General features: G+C 40.9%; 1 protein-coding gene across 3 annotated transcripts in view; it reads right to left on the bottom strand.

The window, feature by feature from the left end:
* The window catches only part of BEST3 (bestrophin 3), a 31,951-nt gene extending 10,178 nt beyond the window's left edge, over positions 1-21,773 (bottom strand). Inside the window, exons 1-8 of one of the 3 annotated variants that reach the window (XM_021678597.1) lie at positions 21,622-21,773; positions 18,414-18,508; positions 17,715-17,948; positions 9,208-9,362; positions 7,907-7,984; positions 7,666-7,818; positions 4,349-4,429; positions 2,492-2,643 (exon numbers count right to left, since the gene is read on the bottom strand). In XM_021678597.1, coding sequence (XP_021534272.1) covers positions 2,492-2,643; positions 4,349-4,429; positions 7,666-7,818; positions 7,907-7,984; positions 9,208-9,362; positions 17,715-17,948; positions 18,414-18,508; positions 21,622-21,773 — 1,100 coding nt within the window. Of the gene's footprint in view, positions 1-2,491; positions 2,644-4,348; positions 4,430-7,665; positions 7,819-7,906; positions 7,985-9,207; positions 9,363-12,186; positions 12,243-17,714; positions 17,949-18,413; positions 18,509-21,621 lie in introns of those variants that run through there. The other 2 variants (XM_021678598.1, XM_021678600.1) reach the window with 2 other exon arrangements.
* Between the last annotated feature and the right edge of the window lie 1,643 nt (positions 21,774-23,416).

Here is a 23,416-nt window from a genome sequence, read left to right as displayed (position 1 = left end):
AAAGTGAGGCTAGTCTCTAGATGTGACCCAAGAAACCTCTTTTTGCTTATGTTAGCTGGAGTTGGTTTTCCATCACAGGCAACCAGAAACAGCTTATCTAATAGCACAGTCCTGGAAGGAATCTACAGTGATGGATCAAAGAGGACATTTCTGTGAATTTTCCGAAAGCCTGCATTCTTGGAGCGACTTTTCCTGGGTTGTGAGGCTCCCCTTGAATGGTCCTCATTCATGCAGAAAATCAAGACCAAGTGAGCTTTTGCCTGATTGTTTATTTGATTAACTGGTTCTAGAGGAGTCCAGTTAAATGCCTCCCCTAATAGACTCTGGCCTTTACCTGTGCCTGTTCCCATCCTGCTAACAAACAGTCCGTCTTAATTACAGGAATTCTCTCTGACAGCTAAAAACTTTGCTGCATTCTTAAATATCATATCTCCTAGTTTTCTCTGAAGCATTTTATTTTCTGTCCTAAATTTCCCAGAACTAGCTTAATACAAATAACGGCTTAGACTTGTTTAATTTTTCTATGCCTCACTTTGACATCCACAAATGAGAGATTTACACAAGTCCATACTGACAACGCTTCTATGGTTATATCTGGAGTGTTTTAGGTTTATAATCTCGTTTAATCTTCTCAATAATTGTTTGGGGGTACATATTTTCTTTGAGATCTTGTAAATCCCTAATTCTGAGTTTCTATATTTAGAAATAGGAGAAATATATATCCTAATACTTTCTAAGGAACATGGACACTTACATGAGAATGTAAAATTATGATGATAGGGATGAATGTGCAGATCAAGATAAAAATCTTGAGACCAAAAATATATCATTTTAACAATCCTGTACGAACAACTACCCATGGACAACAGCAATGGAGTCCAAGGGCGCTGACAGTCTAAATAGCAGCACCACCATGATTCCCCGACCCTATCAAATGTGCTGCTTTCTTTTCTCTTACAAATTAGATCTTCAAACACTTTGCATTAATCAGGGATGGGAATGGAGGGAAAGGTTAAAGCCTACTGAGATGTCCAAAAACAAACGCACAGAAAAACATCAGTTACTTTTCAAAATTGAGAAGGATTTCAAAATCCATGAAACTGCCCCCAAAGAATGAATGACAAAAGGCTGAGAAGTGCAAACAACAGTGAATGACTCTTCCTGGAGCACGAGCAACCGGGTAGGGGGAGATGAGCACCCCAGGCTGGAGGAAGCCCTGGCCAGGAGAGTCCCGGCTTAGCAGGCCTTCTCTAGAAGCAGAGGCAAGCCTAGCCTGGAATGTGCAACCTTCTCTAAGGTGTGCTTTGAGGACAACAAGGCAACTCTCCTGGCTCCTAAATCATCTCATTATTTGCCACAACTCCTGAAATTCTACTTTGTCATCTTTTCCTTTGGATCTTGAAAGGCTTTTAGCCTCAGAGGCTCCTTTGGAGGAGGAGTGCCATAAACCATTATTTGTTAGGATTAAGAGACATTCTGCCAAGGTTAAAGCCTTATAGGAATATGGTGGAAGCTAGATATCCTGATGGTAGGGAAAGAGGAGGGCTGAACACTGTGGGGGAGAGGAAAGAAGGTACCAGGGGGCAACGACAGGACATGAACTCACCTCACAAATCTGCTGAGAGCTGGCCTCAAAGAACAGCAAAAGTTTTGCCAAAAGTTATAAGAAAAATCCTGCAAAAGTTTTTTGCCTTTTCTACAATTTTTTAGAGGGGTTCTTCTTATTTTTCTAAATTTGTCCACAGTCTTCTCTTTAAGTTACTTGGAAACTGTGGCATCTGCCTTCAGCAAATATACTTAAACTTCCCCCACATTCACACATTTCTCCAAAATCAAATACATTATCAGATTTAATAAAATTATTCAAAAACTGTGCATGATTTACTTCAGGCCTCGGCCCATTTATTTAAAGCTAAGTACACAGGGACAGATTGTTATGTTAAAACTGCAGAACAGAGACTGACTGGTCTACTAAACATAGTTGAATTAAAATCCTAGAGAAAACTTTTGATAAAACTTATCTCATTCCTTAAGATTTGCTTGTCTCCACATAGTCTAACACAGTGCCTGCACACGGTATACGCTCAATTAATACTTGTTACAAATACATTTAATTATGATAATCATAATTAAATGACTATATAATTGAATAATTAAACTACTTTTCAAATTGGAAGGAAAAAAAAGAGGATAGTTTCATAACTATTGGAAAAGTTTTCTGTGGTATAAAAACAAGGTAAAGTGCAAATTACCCCCAAATACACACACACACACACACACACACACCACATTTAAACCAGAAACTATAGTTTCTTTACTCTCAAACTTCCTTGGGCATATTAATTATATCTGAAAATTTGAAAAGGCTACCCTCCTAAGATATTAATAATTGAGAGCTGTCACGAAAATAAATTCAAGATCAGGACATAAAAAATCAGAACAGTGCCCTACTTATTTTCTAAATATTGATGATTTAAAAAAATGCACTTACCCCATTTCGACTGTTGACCCCAGAAATGAGGGTATGCAGTAGTCAGCAGCTGCCAGTGTATAAGGTGGTCGAGCAGCAGAATCGTCCCAGTAAATGTCCTTCTTCATCTTAGGTAAGCTCATGTGCATTTCATCCACAGCTAAAAGAGAGACCTAAAATCATCGTTTTATTGTTAGAATTAATTCGGTTGTGAGTTGTATTAAGAAAGTTCCAGTGGGTGGATGGGATTTGCAGGAGGATAGAACAGTCTGAAAGAGTAAATATACAAATGTCTATTGTTCAATATTTGTTGTAACCAGGGCTGCCACACAGTTGTACATGTTGTTTACTGCACAAGAGCACTTGGCAATGGGGGTTAAGTGGGGCTATAAAACTGCCCAGACTTGGTTTGTCAAGCCACATTCCCAGAATGGAGCAAGCTATGTTTTACCTGGAGGCAGGAGAGACACCTTTTTCTTCTTTGTTCAAAGTTACTGTGTTGTCTAATGGCTATCCTGACAGCAAACTTAAAGTTCCAGATATTATAGGAAGTTGAAGAGTCTCAATATCCCATTCTGTTGATTCCATAAACATACTTATACTTGATATCATTTCTTATGTGGGTTGATTTTTTGTTTGTTTTTTTTGGAAAACTATATCAGCAAGTCTACACTGCCTGGGGCTATATAGCGGTCTCTTCCTGACTTTGACACACTGATGCATGAATAAATTATTAATCTTCTGCAAATCCAATTTTTACAAAGAGCAAGTGGCCTAACCATTATGCTTCCTCCCTGACAGACTGACAGTGTGATTGTTGGAGAAGGTCAATGGAGAGGAAGTAACCTCTGTTGACCTGAGAGCTGAACCCAGGCAATCGTAGGTCCCTCACCCCCCACCCCTCCCCTGTCATTGGAATGTACATTCTGCTCACTGTTCCCACAATGGAGCCACTTCAAGGACACAGCCTTGGGAGAGCAATGTGTTGTTGAGACCATCTGGACTGAAAGTGTGGCTGAACCCAGTTAAGGCCTCTGTATAAACTTAGAAGATTCTGGCAGGTGGGCATGGAGATCTACCTGTCTTGCGGCCACCCAAGCCAAGTCTGGTCTCTCAGTCCCCTTGCTTAGTCAACCTGCCACCTACCAATCTGGAGTGGCCTTTCTTCCCTCTCTGCTGACCCTCCACGTTCGGGCCAGTTTGTGAACCAACAGTGATCTACGGTGAAACATTTGAACCTCTTTAGGAGCTGAGTAAGAGCCTGAAGCAAGTAGACAAATTGAAATTATTTTCTCAGCCTGTGAGAAAGAGAATGGTCTGAGGAGAGTCCTGCCAGAAAGGAAAATTCTCTCATGCTGGTTCTTCATGAAAAACCTCTCTGGAATAATGCTTTGGGGTCAGGGTCCTGGGGTCCATTTGGTTTAGTTCAGGCAGATTTGAGACACAAGTCGGTGTGGCCCACGTGCCCAGTGTCCAGCTGCATAGTCATCTGACCGCAGGCTCCTACATCACATGAATTCAGGAACTCACCTCACACCAGATCATGTCTGGCTGCCATTTTATGTCCCTGCTAACCTCACTTGGGTGGCAACAGAAAACAGATGAAAGAATGGATGAAAATATTGCTCTGTAGTAAGATGGAAGAGGCTGTGTAAAGCTAACAAAAAAACTTACAAAGAAAATTGGCTTGAAATTCTGCTTAAAAGGGACTAAACTTCACTGCAACGGATGTAAGACAACATACTGAAAAGCCAAACCTCTTTCATCTGTGACTAAAGCTCTGAAGTTCAGGGGCCTGTATTCAGAGTCTGTTCAGATTTGAAACATCACAAGTGATTCATTATTTATGTTTGCACAGGAAAGAGAAGCTCCTCTAACCTGCAAATTTCTGTCAATGCACCAGTTGGTTTCAAAATCATCATCATCTTCTCCAAATGGGTTGATAAGCTGCTCAGCTACCTGCAGTTGAGAACATAGAATAAGTCTATCATGATGCTTGTGAAGACTAAGAATGCAGGCTGAAGGTGATGAAGATGAAGATGATGCCTTTTGCTACTTTCATAATATGAAGCCCAGAGGGGAGTGGGTCGTTTCATGGACACCGATATTTATCCACAAGTGAGACTTGACTCTCAGACCATGAATGAAGCACCTGTATGGGTTTGCTCTCCAGTGGATCTGTCTGTTCAGCTGGGGACAGTGCAGGCCCTCCCCAGGAGAAGCTGTGTACCGTTCAGGAGCCAAATGATTGATGTTCAGGTACAAATCGAGCCAGTGAGAGTTGAAGGAGCGCTGACGAGGTGCAAGGCACTGTGCTGGGCACCTGCAGGGCTACGTTGCCTGTGATGTTAAGGAATTTACAAGGGCCCAGGTGATGAGACAAAATGTAACCACAGGGAAGATAAAACAGCAAAGAAAGACTTAAAGCACAATTAAAGAAAATAATACAAGGACTTTTCACATTTATTGGACATAACAGCTAAATGAACGAGTCAGAGAGCTAGCAAGTCATAAAGCTGGAATTTGTCTCACTTTGTTTTACTCTAAAGGATTTTCTGGTACCTGGTAAGTCAGTTTTCCCATGGAAAAGTTTAGGTAGCTCCTTATCGCATTTTTTTCCACATATTTTCTAATAGTTAATATGAAATGATCTACTGTGTTCCAGATTTGAAGAGACTTGATGAGAGATTTATATGCCAAATATGTAATGCTCCTTTTAAAATTATCCCTTTAAGGGGTGCCTGGGTGGCTCAGTTGGTTAAGCATCAACTCTTGGTTTCATCTCAGGTCATGATCTTGGGGTTGTGAGATTGAGCCCCACATGGGGCTCTGCGCTCAGTGCAAAATCTGCTTGGGATTCTCACTCCCTCTCCTTCTGCCCCTCCCCCCCCTCAAATAAATAAATAAATCTTAAAAAAATCCCTTTGATTTTTATTATCTAGATATGTCTGTATGTGTGTGTGTGTGAGAGAGAGAGATATTTTACATTGGGTCTGGATGGGAAAAACAAGTGTATAAAATAAAGGCACCATTGATTAGTTGAGTTTCTATATTCTCAGACTATTTGGTAGAAAATCTACCTACTTAATTTTTAGGATTTAAGTCTAACCACTAACCACTTAGACCAGCTGTTCTCAATCTTGGATGATCCAAATCACCTGGGGAACTTTAAAGGGCCTTGATGCCTGGGTCCCTCCCTCAGAGATTCTGATTTAATGGAGGTGAGGTTGAGTTGAGCTATCAGTACTGGATGAAGCTCCAGGAGATTTTAGTGTGTGGCTGGAGTTGAGAATCATCGACTTGGAGAGGCGCATCTCCCTTGTAAGTGACAAAACTGGGCAGCACCTGTGCCCCGAATCAGTCAGCTTCACAGCAATATCCATGTCAAAGTCCTTTACTGCAACTTCCAGGTGTTATCCACCCTTTCTGGCCCAGGGTTTTCCTTAACTGGGCCACTGGATAGACCCTAAAAATATTTTTGTTACATCCAGAATTTCACTTTTATGGGATCAGTCCTGTATATAGTATTAGAGTCTACATTTACCTACCCAAATGATAATTATGTTTCTGGATTGACTATCTCAAAAAATATCCTTTACTTTCTTAGAAGCTCCCTTTCCAGGAAATAACTGAGTAATATACTGTGTATAAGGTTAATATGGTTTTGTTTGTTTGTTTGTTTTTGTTTTTACACTTTGAAAAGATTTATAAATATTAGGATGGGAAAGATAAAACAGCTACTTAGAAAGTGAGATATAATACATTGGGTGGGAAAATACTTCTCTTCTTTTAGGGTTGTCTGTCTCTTAAAGGAGCTAAGATTGTATTTTCATGTTTTGCCTTTAAAAGTATTTTATAAAGGAACAGAATGTTAATATTTTAGAGAGCATTTCAGAAGGCAGGAACTGCTAACGGTTCCGAACACGCTGGGCAAACACCTCGCAGGGACACAAAGCAAAGAATAAAAAGCTCAGCACAACTCAGGGGACAGGACAATAAAAGACCAGAATGATCGAGCATTTGGGCCAGCGTGGTGATTTTCTAAGACTCGAGTCTTCTTTTTTCTCGAATGGGAGACGAGAGCTATTAGTTTCTCTTGCTCTTTCTCTGTCTTAAATGGGTAAAAATAATTAAGAATCACTGTCACCCGGCTGAAAATGTTTTTGCCAATTATAAGGGACACGCCTTTAGTTTTTGAAGTGCAGACATATTTATTTTCCCTGGTTACGATTCAAACCAAAAAGTAAAGGCACTGGCGGGGAAAATTTTGCCACAGCCTGGAAGGCTGCCTCAGTGCCCACATGCAACATGTGGCTGGCTGGAAGGTCAAACGTTGGACAATTGGATTTTATTCAAGTCATCTTCAAACTGTCATTAGATTTCAATTAACTTAATGGAGCTCTTTGTGTGTGTGTGTGTGTGTGTGTGTGTGTGTACTTCTCTTTCGGAGGTTCACAGAAGAGCTGGAAGACTCAGGCCAAGGTGTCTACGCATGTGTCCAGGGTGGAGGGGGGAGGGGACGGGAGGGGAGGGGAGGGGGGTGCTGAGGGTGGGGACAAGTGCAATTCTGCACTGATGGTGGGACAAGTCCTTCTCATGGCTCTGACCTGTTTTTAATTTCCTGGCAAACCGAATGTCGTCATAAATCCCGGTGTTTCTGGTTTTGATTCTGATGAATCATTTTCTGAGGCTCAGTTCTGGTTTTGAAAATGGGATGCATTTAATGTGAGACAGCTAGTGGGATTTCAGAGAGTCGCAGTTAACTACGGAGTTGAGCCGAACCAAGATAATAATACAATACTAATGCTTAAGGCTTCTTATTTACTCTCTTGTACTCTGCCTAGCTGCCTACTGTGGTATAAAATATCAAGTTACAGTTACAGTTATTACTTTAATTACATTACAGTTATTACTTTAATTACATTACTATAATCTTAATGGGAGCACACAAAGACTTAAAAATCAGTAGCCATGAAAGAGTGTTCTTGTAATCTCTTCGCTTCAGATTGATGTAATACGGTACTCACCACCTCTTGAATCCCTACTTTAAAAGTAATGACATCTCTGGGCGATTAAATGTTAAATCTACCTTTGAAGGGCTCCTGAATGAGTGACTCAGTAAAGGACCAGGGTGCAGAGTGTAGAACAGGACAGGGATTACAGAGCGGATCTCAGGCATGGAGACCGTGGACTACCTTGAGCCATCCTGCATAGAAGAAGAACTGCAGGAGAGTGAAGATTGGAATGTAAAGGTCTAAGTCATGCCCCGCGTAGCCTTTGGTGGGATCCAAAAACTGGCGTCCAATCAGGCAGGCGAAGAAGAAGGTGTAGACAGCCAGCGTGACAACCTGCGGTGGAGAGAAGCCTGAGTGAGAGCCCAGCGCCCGGCACCCACGGCAAGTAGCGAGGAAAAACCACGTGCAAAGTGTTTGATACCTGGGTGTAGACCAGTGGAATCCCAACCCAGTCATAGCCAAATAAGAGGCTGCACCAAGAGCGATATTTGTTCATTTCCTAAGCCAAAAACAGATAAAACACAGTTTACTACAATGATGGGTGTGGCAACAAATATTTCCTGGGATTCATAATATAGCCATGGCTTTTATGAATATGTCTGTAAATGATGAGGCTGACTTGGTAAGGCTGGTAATTGGTTCTGAAGGCAACTCCAAAAGGAAAATTCTGAAAATGACAATCAACATCATTCCACAATGCAAAAAGGATGACTACAGTTGGACATTTTAAAAAATATTAAATCAGCACTTTATAGAACTATCCCCTACTCTGTTGAATCCATAATTTCCAACATGTATATTGGCCCAAAGTGGTGATGGGAAGGCAGGGGTTAATATTTTAAATAAGGTTTATTTAACAATATTTTAAATAAGGTTTATTTAACAATATTTTAAATAAGTCATTTCTATCCATTTTGGTAAATTTCTGTGGAGAGCAGACTTTTTGTTGTTGTTGTTGTTTCCCTACCTCTTTTGAAAATATGCTTACTATAGATTTTAGAAAAAAAGAGGTGCACGCCCCCACCCTCTCAAATGAGGACTTTACAACACTTATATTAATAGAAAATATCTCTCTTTGGAGCAGGAAGGACTCGAATCCATTGATTTCCCCCCCCCCCCTTTATCATGTGTAAGTTATTATGTAAGACTGGGAAGAAGAGTTAATTTGGGAGTTATTTTTATAACATTCACTCCTTTTTGCCTAATTCAGGCAGAAGACTGTCATGGTACATGTCTATCTAGCCCTTCTGTAAATTTGTTTCTTAGATGAACTCAGGGTTATTTCATTTAATGAAAACATCATTTTGTTTCCTGGAGTATCTGAAAAGTTGGCTTAACCTCAGGAAATTCCAGTTTGCGGGAACTGACTGGGCAGGTTTATTTGTACTCCAGATTTTATTCTAGGATCCTGGAGCCAGGGATGGTAAATATGCCACGTGGGCACCAGATCATTCAGAACTCTTGGCAGCTATTGCTAATCGATTAAGGGACACTTTCTTACAGAGCCTATTACAAAGCCTAATTCTGTTTAGACAGAGTTTCCAAGCAACCACCACCAATCAATATGACTTAAAACCTGTGTATTATTCCTGTCCTGCATGTTGAGGGTTCTGATACTAGCCCAGTCTTTCTGGTTCCTTTGGAACCAGAACAACCTGTTACATCCAGATGCCTGTTGGTCTCTGATTAGCATCTTATACTGATGGTTTGTGATGTACTTACAGTCATCAATGATTGCAGATCAACGCTGTCTCTGATTCTACCTTCCTTTCGGGCTTTAGCTGCAAGATTTCCAAACCAGATGAATGGAACCCAGTATTTCAGATGAGGAGATTTGAGATGGTCAAATAATTTTCTTTCATCTGTTGTCATAAAACCTTTAGCACAAAACAAAAATAGTGCAATTATGCAGTATTAGTTTAGCACTAATACATTTACCATACATATTTTCATGGTTACTATGTGAGCATACAATGGGGAGATATTAAAAATGCATAAAATGAAGGTTCTTGCCTCAAGTAGTTTATACTTGTATTAGAGATAAGGAATGTGTATGTGTGAATGCACACAAGTTATCTAACAACAATATGTAAGGCAAGGCACGGTGGTAATCCCTCACAGAGATGGCCAGTAGGAAGTAAGGTGAATCTCAAGCAGACTCCCCACTGAGCACAGAGCCCCATGTGGGGCTGGATCCCATGACCCTGAGATCATGACCTGAGCCGAAATCAGGAGCTGGACATTCAACCAATTGAGCCACCCAGGCGCCCCTCAAGTATGTACTTTAAAAGCTTGCAGTTTACGCTTGACTTTCTATTTTTTTTCTTTCTTTTTTTTTTTTTAAAGATTTTATTTATTTATTTGAGAGAGAGAATGAGAGAGAGAGAGCACATGAGAGGGGGGAGGGTCAGAGGGAGAAGCAGACTCCCCGCCGAGCAGGGAGCCCGATGCGGGACTCGATCCCGGGACTCCAGGATCATGACCTGAGCTGAAGGCAGTCGCTTAACCAACTGAGCCACCCAGGCGCCCGACTTTCTATTTTTTTAAAAAATTTTTGAGTTATTCAAATGGTACAGAAACCCAAAAGGGCCAAAAGAATATTAATAAGAAGAGTCAGTCTCATTTTCCCAGCCACACAGTTTCCCTCTCTGAAGGAATCACTATGACCAGTGTATTGTGTATCTTTCCAGAGAAATATCGTACAGGCTTAATTTTTAAGAACACAAATGGCTTTACACTACATACATATCTGTCATTTGTTTCTATTTTTTGATTACATCTTGGAGATCTTTTTTTTGTTAATACATACAGAGCAACATCATTGTTTTTAATGGTTAATCGTATACAATGTTCTATTTAACTAGTCCTCTTTTGAACAGACATTTAAGTTGTTTTAAGTTTTTTGCTATTAAAAAATAATGATGCAGGTGCCTGGGTGGCTCAGTCAGTTAAGTGTCTGCCTTCGGCTCAAGTCATGATCCCAGGGTCCTGGGAGGGAGCCTCGTGTTCGTGTCCGGGCTCCCTGCTCAGTGGGAAGCCTGCTTCTCCCTCTCCCATCCCCCCCTGCTTGTGTTCCCTCTCTTGCTGTGTCTCTCTCTGTCAAATAAATAAATAAAATCTTAAAAAAAAAAAGAGAGAGAAAATCACTACCTCGCCAAATGAAGATTCTATTTCTTCAGTATTTGAAGTAAACCTAGCTATCAACGACAAAGCCAATATTTACCAACAGGAGACTCGTTTTAGATAATGCTCAGGTTATTTATATTAGCTTAGAAGGGTTCTGCCCGTGTCTGAGGAATTGGGCTTCCTCTGGATGTCAAAAATAATGAGCCTGATCATTCTCTTCTCGTTTCTCAGTGCATCTCAAAGTTGTTGCCTGATCCAGATACTCTGCTTTTTTTTTTTTTCTTTTTAAAGACTTGCAGAGCATGACTGAACCTTGTTACAAGAAGTTAATAAACTTGACCTGTCTTGGATCTATACTTAAAGATTTGCAGCAGTAGTTCATGCTTTACCTGCAAGCCTATTCTCATACATTTCATATCCATTGGCTAGCAGTTATATTCTTGGGATTTATACTGCAATTTTCAAAAATTATCCCATTTATATACTAGCTGCAATCTCTGTCATTTGACCAAAGAATAACTTTACCTCTGCTTATTTTTTGTTCAAGAGTATGGATCAGTTTGTGCTGGCAAGTTCTTGGCTTCTTAGCAGAACGCAACTATGCAGAGTGAGGGTTTATTCAGGGCAGACCCTAAAGCTAGAGTTAGCCCTCCCCTAGGTAGGACACCCACCAATTGGAAGGGGAAATGCAGAGCAAGGAAAGCTGGTGATTTTTAATTTTTCAGCCCAGAGGTACAGAGTACTTTGCTAGGCTCCATGGAAGATGGGTGACAAACCAGACATTAATGTGTCCTCCAAGAGTGCACAGGCATGGTGGTTTTGCTTTTCCCCGCAGGGTCACATGTCTTATCTAAACTAACCCTGTCTTTGGAAATCAAGTCATTGGTCGATTACAAGGAAATATATATAGATTGTTGGTCAAATCAGTTGAAAGAACGTTTAATGGAATGCTACCTTTATCAGGACTTCAGGCCACTGTAACCAGAGACCAGTGATCTTTCTCAGAATGTGGTCATTTCCCTCATCTCTAGGACTGTGTGATCCACAGGCACTGATCTGCCACAGTTTGGTAGTCCTGTCAATTGGGCTGGTCCTCACACGACCCTGTGACCTTGACCTGTCACTCTCCATGCCATGTACCCTTGGGCCCTATCCACAGCCCTGACATTGCTATTTTATCTTGCTGTTACATTTGCCCAGAGCTTCTTTTGCTTTCTCTTCCTTCTGGCTTTCTGGCCAGTTCAGCTTTGCTCAGCAATTTTCATACTTATCCCAAGAAACCTCCTTAATATTTCAAACCAGAGTTTAACACACCCACACGATGGCAACTTGAATTGTGATTTGATAAAGTAGGACCTCCTACTTTAAGGCAAAATGTTATTGCCCTCAAGCCAAAGGCCTAATTAAGTCCCCTGATAAACAATTATCCAGTCTTTATAGATTTTCATCTGCTGTACAGTTGGTCTATTTTGCCTCAGTTGAAGCTGAGGCAGATGTCTTTTGCTTCTGAGGCAGATGTCTTTTGCTTTTAAAGCAGAGTGTGCAAGTGCAAATGAGACTCTATTAGCAGAAGAACTAAAAGCTCGGCATCTCAGAACCTGAAGGCAGAATGGGTTTATTGCCAGTTCTTTCTAAAAGATAAAGTTGTGCATTCAGCATCTGAGCCCTTCTCAGAGAGATGACTTTTTCAGGAAGATTGCAGTGTGCTTGGCTCATTTTCGTCTCTGTACTGTACATTCAAAATGAGTGGAACAAAGCACTGATTCAACTACAGCGCTCCTTTAAACTTAACGGTAGAAGTTTAGAAATCCTTGTCAACTGGAAAAATCAAAGGGAGGTAAGAGAGGTTGAGGGAGAGAGATGGCATCACATTGTGAAAACGCTGTGCATGGGCAGGATGTCAGACTTCTTTTTTTTTTAAACATGAACCACAGGGGTTCCCAAACAATGATTGGTTCTTCCAGCTGGTGTGCTCTCTGATATTTTCTGATCGGTTCCATTCTATTCTCTTCCATTCCATTCCATTAAAAATGTTGGTTGCAAGCCATTAAAATGATTTAAGAACCCAATAATGAGGGGCGCCTGGCTGGCTCAGTCGTTAAGCGTCTGCCTTGGGCTCAGGTCATGATCCCAGGGTCCTGGGATCAAGCCCTGCATCATCAGGCTCCCTGCTCGGCGGGAAACCTGCTTCTCCCTCTCCCACTCCCCCTGCTTGTGTTCCCTCTCTTGCTGTGTCTCTCTCTGTCAAATAAATAAATAAACTCTTAAAAAAAAAAAAGAACCCAATAATGAGTTACAACCCATAGTTTGAAAAGCTTGAAATAGGATTTGGTCGAGTAAAATCAGTTTCTAGGATAGCAATGCTGACCAGAGACAGAGAACCTTCTCTCTTTTCCTGATATGGGTAAAACATCTCTACTCAGCCATATCCCTGTCCCCTTATATAGTTCACTGCCTTCTACACAGGACACAGAGGAAATAACACCCCCCAAATCAGTGCTCTTAATCCTCACCTGTCCAGGTGGCCCAGAATTTCATTTGCCCTGAGTGACTAGACCCGAGGTGACTTGCTGGTGAGGTTGGAGGAGTTAATAGTGTGCTCTATGCTCTGGTACAGTGCTTCCTAGACTCTGCTGCATATTAGAATGGTCGGGGGGGCTTTTAAAACTCCCGCTGCCCAGTTTGAAAAAAACACCTATTGAATCCCAATGTCTGGGGGTGGGAGCCAGGCATCAGTATTTTTAAAAGACCCCTAGTGATTTCAAATTGCAACAAAATTTAGGAACATCTACCCTAGTGCACAGAATGGCTGTGCCATTTTTAACATTCTCGGCGTGGATCAAACATCCTACAGTGTTTCCGGGAGCTTGTTTGAAATGGGGATTCTTAAGTGCTAAGCCCCAGATATTCCAATTCCACCAGCTGCCCAGGAACGTGCAATTTAAAGTACCCTTGATCCTGGCGCCTGGGTGGCTCAGTCGTTGGGCGTCTGCCTTCGGCTCAGGTCATGATCCCAGGGTCCTGGGATCGAGTCCCGCATCATCGGGCTCCCTTCCTGGCAGGAAGCCTCCTTCTCCCTCTCCCACTCCCCCTGCTTGTGTTCTCTCTCTCGCCGTGTCTCTCTCTGTCAAATAAATAAATAAAATCTTAAAAAAAAAAGTACCCTTGATAAATAAATGTACTCTACGATCATACTTTGAGAAACATTGAGTGGATGCCTTGATTTAACTTTTAGAACTGTGTGGGATCTTCAGGCACTGACCCGCTGAGACTACCCATCCATGGCATTAATTCAAGTAGAGCTAGCTCCGCCGTGCACTTTCTCTCCTGTGTAGAGCAAATGTGCATAAGTGAGTCAAGTTTCACTCACAGGATGACATTCTGTCTGTTCTGGGCACCTCATGTGAGACTATAGGGGTAACTGACTCAGGTTGTGAAAGTACAGCCAAGAATAAAAACTGGCACAGCCACCAACCCCTTGGTCATCTCTCTGGAGCTGAGTAGCTAGAGATTTCACGGAGACCAAGGAGCCCCAGCGCCATGGAATGTGTCCGAAAGAACTTGAACAGCAGACCACAGGGCAGAAAGTCAATACTATACAACATCCATTTGATTTCGCTTAGTGAGAGAAGATCACAGGTTATATGATCTAAGTACGGGGCTAGCCCTCCGGCCAGTGAATCTAAAGGTAGAATTTGTGTTTCAACGGCCATTTGACAACTGGGAGTTTGCTTAGTTGTATTAATGTCTGTTAACCCTAAGTGCCGATAAAAATTTTGATGGGGTCTCCTCAGGCTCTCTCATTATAGAAGAAGCTCCAGGAACTTCATGTTATGATTCTGGGGCTTTAAGAAAGCTGAACAGTGCCCTTTCCTCAGATTTTACTGTTTTTCTTTTCCTCTCTCTCTCTCTCTCTCTTTTAACTAGGTTTCACGCCTGAGCCCAATGTGGGACTTGAACTCATGACCGTGAGATTGAGACCTGAGCTGAGATCAAGAATCAGACACTTTACTGACTGAGCCACTCCAGCACCCCAAATTTTACAGTTTTCTAATCCCTCTTAGGGGCTACCAAGCACAGAAGGAAACGATTTTGGAGAAACAGAAATGCAATGTAGAGATATAAAGTTCAGCTGTAAATACAGTTGTGCTTGTCTCTGAAAATGATTCATGTGAGCAAAGATTTGTAGCAATTTTTACTGATCCTCGAGGCCAAGGACCAGATCTATTCTCACTTAGAGCTGTGCTCCCGTGCTCAGCACGGTGCCTGGCATATCATATACACCCAGAATAAGCAAATGCATGACAGATTTAGCAACAGCTTTAGTAACGTTTCTTTTAGAGGAATGTAGATAATTTCCCGTTACCTATTTTTGTGCTTCTGGTGAGTAATTTTGGGGAGAAATATTTTTTTCTCCTGATCACTGTGAAACACCAGATAAAATGTTTTGATTCAGTCTCATTCCATAATGCAAACACCCAATTAAGGCCATCCCTTGAATCGGCGAAGGTCTGGATTGTGCACCTGACTTGACTTAGATTGAGTGACATCTTCCAGGGCTGGTGATTGGAATGACTGGAATTTTCCAGGCCAGGTTTGTTGACAATAGGCAAAATAATAGAGATGCTTCTGTTACAGCTCCTCTGGTAAATAACTGGTAACAGACCAGTTTAGGGAATTTTTAGCATGGTGGATATTATTTTGCACTCTGTTATTTCTCTTTTCATGTGAGCAGAAATGAAACCATTTTATTTTTAATTTGAGAAATTTAACCTGTAACATCAGAGCATATGTATTACCCCCGTGGGTGCATTTGGTCCTTTTAATTTTCCAGACTATTGGAACTTGACTGTTGAACTTAAAAGCAAGGAGAGTTTGGGGGACTAGCAGGTGAGTGACCTTGCTCATCCAGCTCCGGTCAAGGGATTGCCGGATGCTTCAGAAGGAGATGCTGGTCTTCATTCTCTCTGCCCTCTCACTCAGTTCCTCCTGGCCAGTCCTGAATCTTTGTAGCGGGGACCCTCCGCGAAGCCAGGCGCAGAGGTTAGAGGGAAACTCTGATCGCCTTAAAACCCATTGTTTCTCAGAATGTGATCCAGGCACTCCTTGCCTCAAAGTGTCCAGGGGCTTGTTAAATCCATTTATTCCTGGACACCACCCCAGATCTGCTGAATCAGAATCTCTGGGGGTGGTATCTTGGATCTGCGTTTTTAGCAATATTGATTTTTAATAATATCTGATGTGCACTGAGGTTTGAGAACATGTACTTTTTCTGGGAGGGGATTTTATGTAGGAAAGTCACCTGACAGGAAGTAGGTTTTCTTGTGCTTTCAGCATTGCCTCCAGCCTTTGCCCCAGCCCCGGGGGCCCTGTGCTTTACTTACCAGCCCTCTCTGCCCTCAGGCGGAGCAGGTGCCCTGGCTCTGGGCTCAGGGGCTCTGCCAAACATTTTCCGCCATCCCTGAACTTCCTGTTCTTCCCAGAACCATTGGCACAGGCCAAGGACAGTCAGACAGTGGCGGAGGCATGTGTCCAGCTCGGGGAGCTTGGAAACTGAGCCCGTGTGCACACTGAGTCAGCCCTCTCTGTGGGGGAAAGGAACAAGAGGTCGGTGAGTCGGCTGCCAGTCCACAGAGTGGGTGACCCCTCAGTGTGGTGGGTCGTGGGCAGTCAGGAAGGACCCGGCCTCTGGAGTGGCTCCCCCAGCTTCAAGCGCAGTGGTTCGGAACCTTGGCCCCGCTGCCCAGTGCACAAACTTTATGTTCCTGGGGGCACAAGCTGTCCAACTACCGCCTTTTCTGCTTTTTGTGAGAAACTGAGGAGTGAACGAGAACAGGAGGGACATGTTCACTGTGATGTCAGCGGTGGCCACAGAGGAACCCACACAGGCTTTAGCCCCTCCTGGCTCCGTCAGTTCTGTCCTCCATCAGAGGCTCCACACAAACCAACTGAGTCACTGAAGTCAGAGGGAGGCTCGTTATGCCCATGCATAAAAACCTCCAAAAAGAGCCCCAGAATACTAATCTTTTTAAAAAAAATCTGTTTTCAAGGCCATTTCAGAAAAAGAGATGGGATACAGCAACCTAATTTGAGACTATACTCAATATAAAGGCAGAATCATCTCATGGTTTTTAAAAATGTATTCATTAATATATCCCAACAAACTCTCAGATTGACTAACAACAACCCAGCACAACAACCAACTTTTATTCAGTGCCTGCCAACAATGATCTCATTTAATCCGCATCCCATTGAGGGCTGCTTTAACAGCTTCTCTCCTAAATATTAACACACCAAAGAGAACCATCCTTCCAACATGATTTGTCCTCAGCATACTGTGTCCAGGAGCCCAGGTTGAATAACTGCATTTATTCCTTCTTTTAAGATTTTTTTTAAGTAATCTCCACACCCACCATGGGGCTTGAGCTCACAACCCCGTGACCAAGAGTTGCACCCTCTGTAGATTGAGCCAGCCAGGCGCCCCCAACTCCATCTACTTGGAGGAGTGAGAGAGAGAGAGACAACAGAGCTACAGTGCCTAGGTGAAAACTCACATTGCTGGTTCCTACTAGAATCTACTTAGGTTTTGGGAAAAATATTAACTTAGGAGTTCCAAGCCTGAATTATAATTCTGGCTCTTCCGCTAATTAGCTGTTGGTCCAAGGCAGGTCACAACCTCTCTGAATCTACTTCCTACCTTTCTCATGTTTTATTTATTTATTTTTTGAGGTCCAAATGAAATAATATTTATGAAAATGGATAAACTATACAGTGCTAGAAAAGGTCAGATAATATTAAAATGGTTCTAATAAATATGGTAATTATTATTATGGTATATTTACCTAAAAGCCATGTGACTCCTTGCCACTTAATTTGAAGTTGACTGTTTGCTACTTTCCCTCCTTTGCCCCCAAGTAAACTTCTTGAGAGCAGTAAGTATGTCTTACTCATTTTTGCCTCTTAAGACTGTTTTGGACACATAGTAGGTTATCAATAAATGTTTCTTGAATGAATGAATAAATAAAAGAAAATTTCAGAGGAATTTTGAGGGTTCCCATCCAGGCTGAGAGCAGTCCATGGAGGGCAAAGTCATTCAGAATTACCTGCTTCAACCACGTGGTCCATCGTTGGGAACCTTTTGTACACAGCGGTGCTCACAGAACGGAAGATGAGCAGAGACGTGAGATTTACGTAGCGCATCAATGTCCTTCTGAGCAGGCGCCCATGCTCGTCCCTTCCGTGAACACTGCTGGAGATGAGAAACATCAGCCTGTCTGGCCAGGGCAGATTCACAAACTGGTTCCACCATCGGTTCACTACCAGAGTAACATAAAACCCTGCAAAATAACAGGAAACTCTAAAGCAATTTCTTACAGCAGACATGTTGACCCTGATGCTTTTAGCAGAATTTCAGCCTTTTTAGGGATTGGGGTGTAAAAATACATTGTTATCCGTATCTTATGATTTTGCCCTCCAAAGAAAAAAATTAAGTAATTTGTGCCTGGCAATGCCATAAGCACCCAGTAAGTGGGTATTAGAGTTCAAATATTGACAGCAAAAATGGACAGTTAGTGAAGAGGAAGCTTGATTGTCCAATAACAAATGATGACCTCAAACTTGTTTGGTGTTAATTTAGCCAAAGCAGCCCTGAAGGCAAACCTTGCGGGTGGTTGGGGTTCTATTGCAAAGCAGTGTCTTTTCAGGCATGCCTCCCAGCTTGGACACACTCCCATGCAGAGTCATCCGTGTCATCCTAACGGAGACAGCTGTGTGGCTGCATTCTGCGTGTGACCTATACTTACCAAGCACAAAGGTTACTGGAATTTGTTCAGCATATCTGTCACAGTAAATTGATAATTTTTCAAAGTAACGTTTTTGGGCTCCTGTAAGTAACAATCTGGAGCAAAAATAAAATGCACAGCCCTTTATGATATTATACTTCTGCACCTGCTTTGCAAGTGATATTCAGTGCAAACAATTAAGCACAAATAATTGTAATTTTTTTTTTTAAGGAACAATAACGTTTTTTCCTACCTAAGCTGACGTATCTCAAAAGTTTTTAATTGCTGAATGGTTCAAGTACCAATGTTTTTAATACATAAATGTTATTGGCCATTAGACAGTGGGGTTTATTAACTTTTATTTTTAGATACTTTATATTTTAAGCTTTTATGTGATGAATACATTGGATTTAGAGCAAAATACCCCATGAAAGAGTCCAGTTTTCAATTATTCATCAGGTAGGCTTAAAAAAAGTGTCTTGATTAAGTGAATTACAGTTATTAGGTTAATTACTAAATAATAACCCTAAATTTGACATCTTGATCTTACTCTTTCCTGAATATGCTACTTAGCACATTCTTGATTATATGTGCTGTACTTCAAAGGATATAACTGTTTATTTTACAGCCTACAATTACTTAAAATATAAAACAACACAGATATAACTAGAAGTAAAAATTTTTATTACTATATTTGGTGGGTTTGTAGTTACATAATATAAATACAAAAATTTATATTACAGATCTGACCAAAACTCATTTTCTGGTATTGTTCAACAGAAATTCATTTAATGAAACTATTATTGATGTTTATATTATAGGGAGGGGATTCAGAGTCAGAAGAAAGGTCTCAAGGCAGGTTAATAGTAATGGCCAAGATCTAGAAAGAGAAGCAACACAGATGAATTTGCATGAAAGAATGAGAACAGCTGTTCTAAGGGAGGAAGAAATCCCTGGGAAATCCATTATAACATGTGCCAAAGGCCTGTTTGAGGCAGTAGAACTTGGATACAGGAAGCAGAGGGATAATGAGGTAATAGTGAGCCACCAATCAGTTGCAGATGAAGAGCTGGTGCTTACAGAGGGGCCTGCGGTGCAGGGTGGGCTTGGAGTTCCCACCTCGGCTTTGGAGGAAGTGTCAGAAGTTCTGAAGTCAGGAATGGGTTACACAGGCCCATCAGGGTCATGCCAATGACAAGTCACAGCCAGAACAGTTTCTGATACTCAAATATAAATGGTCAAAAAGGATTTAAATGTGGAAAGCACAGACCATAAGATCAGATGAAGCCAGGTTTGAATCCCAGACCTGCTACTTACAGATTTGGACTTGGAACATATTTTTAAATCTCTCTGAGCCTCAGTTTTCTCATTGGTAAATGGGGATAATAATACCTATATGTTAGGAATGTTATGAGGCTTAAAGAATATATTATATATACAACTACTTAACATATGGTGTCATACTTAATTGATAATAAAGGGGTTGTTATTATTAATAATTGGCCAGAGGAAAAAATATTCAGCTATTAGCTACATAGAAAGTTTACTAGCTAGAAAGTACTAAAATGATGATTTTGTCAAGTTCATCCAAAAGTAAAAAGAGATATAATCAAAGAAATGAATTCTGGCTTTGTCTTACGATTTTTGCTGAGTATAATTATTTGCTTATAGTAGAATTTTAAAACTTAGGATTATTAGTACACATGAGAATGACACTATGTCTATATTTTTCTACAAGTATGTTTGACTTTTTTTGGTAAATTCAGCCTATAGATCTTGGTATACCTTCAATCAAGATCAAACATCTATTTTAACAAGATTTTATAGTTGAACTTGAAAAAACAAAGAATGACTCGCATAATTGGTCATAGTTATAAATGTAAGCACTTTTGGTCTTTAGAAGGAATATATGCATACAATTTTGAGGGGTATAAATAAGATCCTGGAGCAAAAGTTGAGGCCCCATGGAGCATTTCTGGCTACTATGCAGCTGCTCTGAATGCTATTCTATCCTAAGCAGCAGTAGCAGCAGCAATAAACTCACATTAGTAAAAATAAACTAATGAGACAATTATCCTGAAACGTCATGTGCCTTCCACCATTTCATATTCTGAAGAATTAGGTGACACAAAAATAAATTGTCCAAATAATATTGTATTTATAAGACACATCTGAAAGATTATTAGAGGTTTGTAAATAAAACTTTCCTTTTACAGATATTTTTGATAGGCAGCAAAATAGCTCTTCCTATTCTACTTTTGATAATTATCAGCTGGCCAAATTACTATCCCTCTTCTTCAGATGGAGTCCTGCTGCTGCAAAGAAGGTAGGTAAGGGCAATGATAATACAAATTTGTTCATCTGTATGCAGGAAAGAACAAACTGAAGTACATAGAAAAGGTGGAAATACAGCCTCAAAAACCTTCAGCTTTTTTAAGTTTTAACTTCCCCAGAGTAGAAATGTATGCAGTTTTAATTTTAAAAACTCATAAAACTTCTCTTTGGTATTACTGATAAAATTTTATTAAGACTATAATTTTAGACATGAAAGTATTTCTTGGACATGATATTGCTCAAATTTTCTGTCAGTCTGACAGGCATAGCTTGTGATGTTATAAAGAATAAACATCTTCTGTTGTGAATGTAACATGCCCCGAACTCAGAAGATATAAATAAACTAGTTTTCAGGTTTAGTTGAGGCATTGGTAAGATTGGCAGGCACCATCCTGGATAAGATCTTGTCATTCCAGGCAAAAGAAAGTTGCCTGATATACACCATTCACGAACACGTTACTTGTGTCGGTAGTTGCTATAAGCTGTCAAATCATAAACTGAAATTATCAATGATATAGCAGATAGGCACAAATGGTTATTCATCCGTGGCCTTTGCCATTCAAAATCATCACTGAGTGACGATTTACGTATAAATCTTCCCTTTTGTACCTCTAGCAAAGCTCTGGCAGCATGACTAAACCCTCATTGTGATCGATTAACATGGGGCTGGAATGAGAGCCACCTGAATATGATAGTTAGAGTCTACTTAGCATCCTAAGCACGGTTAGGTGTGGATTAAAATACTCTGTCCTGAGTTGAAGAAGGCAAGAGAGGATCATGCAAAGGAGGAGGTTACATAGTGCAAAAGTCAGCGGCAACCAAAGGCTCAGATTTTTGAGACTGTATTCTTACATGATATTTGATGGCCATATAAGAGACATGCAAAGGAAGGTACCTGTACACCAAACTTATCGCCGTGTAAAAAACAGCAAAGACAATAAATTCCCTGTACAGTAGTTTGTAGATGCTGCCCCTCCACTTGAGGAGTAACCTATGAAATCCAAAAAAAGTGGCATTTGCTACTTTACTGGAGTACGTGACAGTCATCTTGGAGAGCTTTTTTTTTTCTAGAAGAGCAAGAAGACAAAACACAAGTAAAAAGCAATGTTTAAGATTCAGCGTTAAGTCTATGTCTCAAAGAAACGCAAGCCACTGACCAGCTATCTCCCCATTCTGCCTTTCTCTGTTTAAACGATTTGGAATTTGGAGATAAGCACCATCTCCACGCTAGATCTTTTAGTAGAAAAGGGGAGGAAAGTAGTCTCTGGAAAGGGTGATATTAGAACTTGCCTCGATTTCTAAATATTATTTTCAGGTTTTATAGTCATCACCCAGTAATATTTGAATGAACAAATATATATGAAATATATTGTGGTATCACCTGTCATATATTTTCTTAATTCATGGGAAGAGTTAGGGTATCGGTATGCTATATTAATTGACATTCTCAAAAGCACTGACCAAACTTGCTGTTTGGGTCTTTATTTGCTAAAGTATGCAAAGAAGTATTTATTTCATCCTTAAATTTCCTAAGGGGAACTTATGGCTCTCTTCTTAGAAGTCAGGAGATGTTGTTGAAAAGAAGAAAGCGTCTTCCGGGAATTTAATTCATGGGTCACTTTTGGTGGCTTTAGTTGGATGTGGGTACCTCTGTAGTGGGGCTCTGAGTGCACGGTGAGCACTGTGTGCACTTTACAAGGAAGGGCCACCGTTGTAGTAGGATAGGTGTGCTCTCCCCAAGGAAAAGTCATGCATAAAATACCGAGGGAGGTTCACTTTCCGTTTGGAGCTGACCAAAAGGAGGTCATTATTTGGGCTCTCTCTACTTGGATCTGTTCCATCGATGTGAGTAGGATGAGAATTAGACCCCAATGCCTAGTTCCAGTGAGTTCTCTGCAATTCCATTGCTTTTCAATGAGACAGTAAACATTCAAGCTCTGAGATGGCCCTGGCTAATCTTCGTTTGAAAATCCTGCCCCACTACTCTCTAACGTGGAGCATATACAGATAACATGAAATTTCTTTGAACTCTTTTTTGCTTCAAAAGAATCTATGAGGAGGGTCTTATAGAGCTACTTAGATGGAAATTATGGAGGTTTTAGGTAGAATTGGGCTGGGCACAGGAAATAAATCCTCTAGCAGATTTCTTACATGAAGTAGCCTGCAACACACGTTTTATCTAAACAAGAAAATTTCCTGTCTTTATTCAGAGGTGGGAAAACAATCCAACTCTAATTTGCCTTGTTTCCCTTAAAGAAATAAAACTCTGGCACTCTATTCACAAACTTAAGCCTTTGACATCACTGATGTTAGTAAAGAAACCGGGGCTTCCTGGCATAAGTAAGTGGCATTACAAGAGGACAGGAACCATGCCGCAAAACCAGTCTAATTTTCCCATCTTTACCTTGTCTATCTGTCTAATGTGAGTACAGCCAAAATTGGGGGAGAGGAGCATAATAAATTGAGCCCATTTCATAATTTGTTCTCACGGGCAGCCTTGTTTTAGATAACAGTCCTCCACTTTCTTTATCAGTTCACCCATCTGTTTCAGCCTTCTGAAAAATTAAGATCAGATAGAGTAGAGGTCAGAATGAAAATGCATGGGTACTCTTTGTGCACTAACCTATTTCTTGGGTTTGGAGTCTCCGACAGGAAAGAAAATCTTCCAATTTCAGGCTCCCCCTGAAGAG

The sequence above is a fragment of the Neomonachus schauinslandi genome, chromosome 5, assembly GCF_002201575.2.
Source record: "Neomonachus schauinslandi chromosome 5, ASM220157v2, whole genome shotgun sequence".
NCBI lineage: Eukaryota > Metazoa > Chordata > Mammalia > Carnivora > Phocidae > Neomonachus > Neomonachus schauinslandi.
Note: the sequence above shows the minus strand (reverse complement) of the source record. Positions and strands in the feature narration are given on the sequence as shown.